At 41.3% G+C, this 1,872-nt stretch overlaps 1 protein-coding gene across 17 annotated transcripts in view; it reads left to right on the top strand.

Annotated features, from left to right (window-relative positions):
• The window catches only part of Ptk2 (protein tyrosine kinase 2), a 203,730-nt gene that overhangs the window by 181,628 nt on the left and 20,230 nt on the right, over positions 1-1,872 (top strand). For all 17 annotated transcript variants that reach the window (XM_021216199.2, XM_029548063.1, XM_021216196.2 and 14 more), the window contains one exon: positions 1,204-1,335. In XM_021216199.2, the coding sequence (XP_021071858.1) occupies positions 1,204-1,335 (132 nt within the window). The remainder of the gene's footprint in view (positions 1-1,203; positions 1,336-1,872) is intronic.

Below are 1,872 nucleotides of genomic sequence, written 5' to 3'. Positions count from 1 at the left end.
TATATATATATATATATATATATATATATATATATATATATATATATAGAGAGAGAGAGAGAGAGAGAGAGAGAGAGAGAGAGAGACCCAACTAATGTTCTTTCAACTGTGTGTATTATATGCAAATTTCCTGGTCAAACTAAGAAACACTAGGGGCTGGAAAGATGGCTCTTCGGTTAAGAGCACTGACTGCTATCCTAAAGAATCCAGGTTTGATTCTTACCACCTACATGGTAGCTAACAATTGTCTGTAACTTCAGACCCAGGGGATCTGACTCCTTCTGAGTTCCATTGTGCACCACAAACAAATGGTACACAGACATACATACAGGCAAAACACTCATTCATATAAAATTTAAAAATAAAATAAGATTTAAAAGAATTATTTGTAGTTGTCTATTTGTATTTTTTCCTTGAAGTAAATGTGGGTGGTGGTGGTGGTGGTGGTGGTTGTTGTTGTTGTTGTTGTTGTTGTTGTTGTTGTTGTTGTTGGAGATTGACTCCTACCTTGAACTACTTATAAAGCCAAGGATGACCTTGTACTAATCTGCCTGCTTGTACCTCCTGAGTGTTGGATTATAGATCTATACTACCATAACATTCTAGAGAGGGATTTATGCTGCTAGACTAGTACTTTCAACAACTTAGCTACATCCTCAGTCCTTGTGTGTGTAAAAATTTATTTACTTGTTATTTTGGGAGATGGGGGCAATGATACCATGACTATGGAAGTCAGAGAACCACTCTGTGGAGTTAATTCTCTTCTACTACTTTTACATAGGTTCTAGATTTTGAACTCAGGTCACCAGATTGGAGGAAAGCTCCTTTACCCACTGAGCCTTCTCTCTGGCCCCTCTTGTGCTTTTGTAAAACAGTCTGATGTAGTTCAAGCTGACCTTGAACTCCTGTTCTTCCTGCCTTAGCCTCCCAGGGCTTTTGACATGTGTGCAACCACATATGGCTCTTGTTTAGGTCATATTTCAGCTTGCTCTTCTTACTAACCAGTTGTTTCTGTTTTTACTCTAAGTGCTATTGCATTCTTTTGTGTATTGGGCTGTTTCTTAGAATATACACGTGAATATTAAGCACAGTAACTCTCAGCCTTCAGAGAGGTGGCTGGATTATGAGAAGACCTACAGCACAAGTAGGAACATGGGAACAGACCCAGGAAACTAAATGTTCTGTTAATAATGTCCCTTCCAGGACTCGGCAGCTTTGGACCTTCGAGGGATGGGACAGGTGCTCCCCCCTCACCTGATGGAAGAGCGGCTAATCCGACAGCAGCAGGAAATGGAAGAAGACCAGCGCTGGCTGGAGAAGGAAGAGCGATTCCTGGTAACTACTCTGCAGAGCACTCGGCCCCATCCAGATCTACCTCATGCACTACTGCAGAACTCCATTCCTAAAGCAAGAGGCTTTCCTTACATCTGGTCAGAAACACTTGCTGTAATGGGCTCTTTGTTGTTTTTGATGATATTTTAGTAATCTGTTTCTAAAATTCTGTAGTATATTATGGCTCAGATCTCACTGTTATTTTTTTTTATTATGTTGTTTTCACAGAACTTCAGTGCTAGTGTAAAGGTAAAACAGTGCATCTCAACCTTGTAGCCATGTGCTCACCATGAATCCTAGTCTACCTCCTGCCTCTGTGTCTGACAGATGCATCTGGACCTTGATAAGAATGGTCTTTCAAGAAACTCTTAGCTGGACGTAGTGGCGCACACCTTTAATCCCAGCACTCAGGAGGCAGAGGCAGGTGGATTTCGAGGCCAGCCTGGCCTACAAAGTGAGTTCCAGGACAGCCAGGATTATACAGAAAAACCCTGTCTCGAAAAACCAAAAAGAAAGAAAGGAAGGAAGGAAGGAAGGAAG

Source organism: Mus pahari, chromosome 17, assembly GCF_900095145.1.
Source record: "Mus pahari chromosome 17, PAHARI_EIJ_v1.1, whole genome shotgun sequence".
Taxonomy (NCBI): domain Eukaryota; kingdom Metazoa; phylum Chordata; class Mammalia; order Rodentia; family Muridae; genus Mus; species Mus pahari.
Note: the sequence above shows the minus strand (reverse complement) of the source record. Positions and strands in the feature narration are given on the sequence as shown.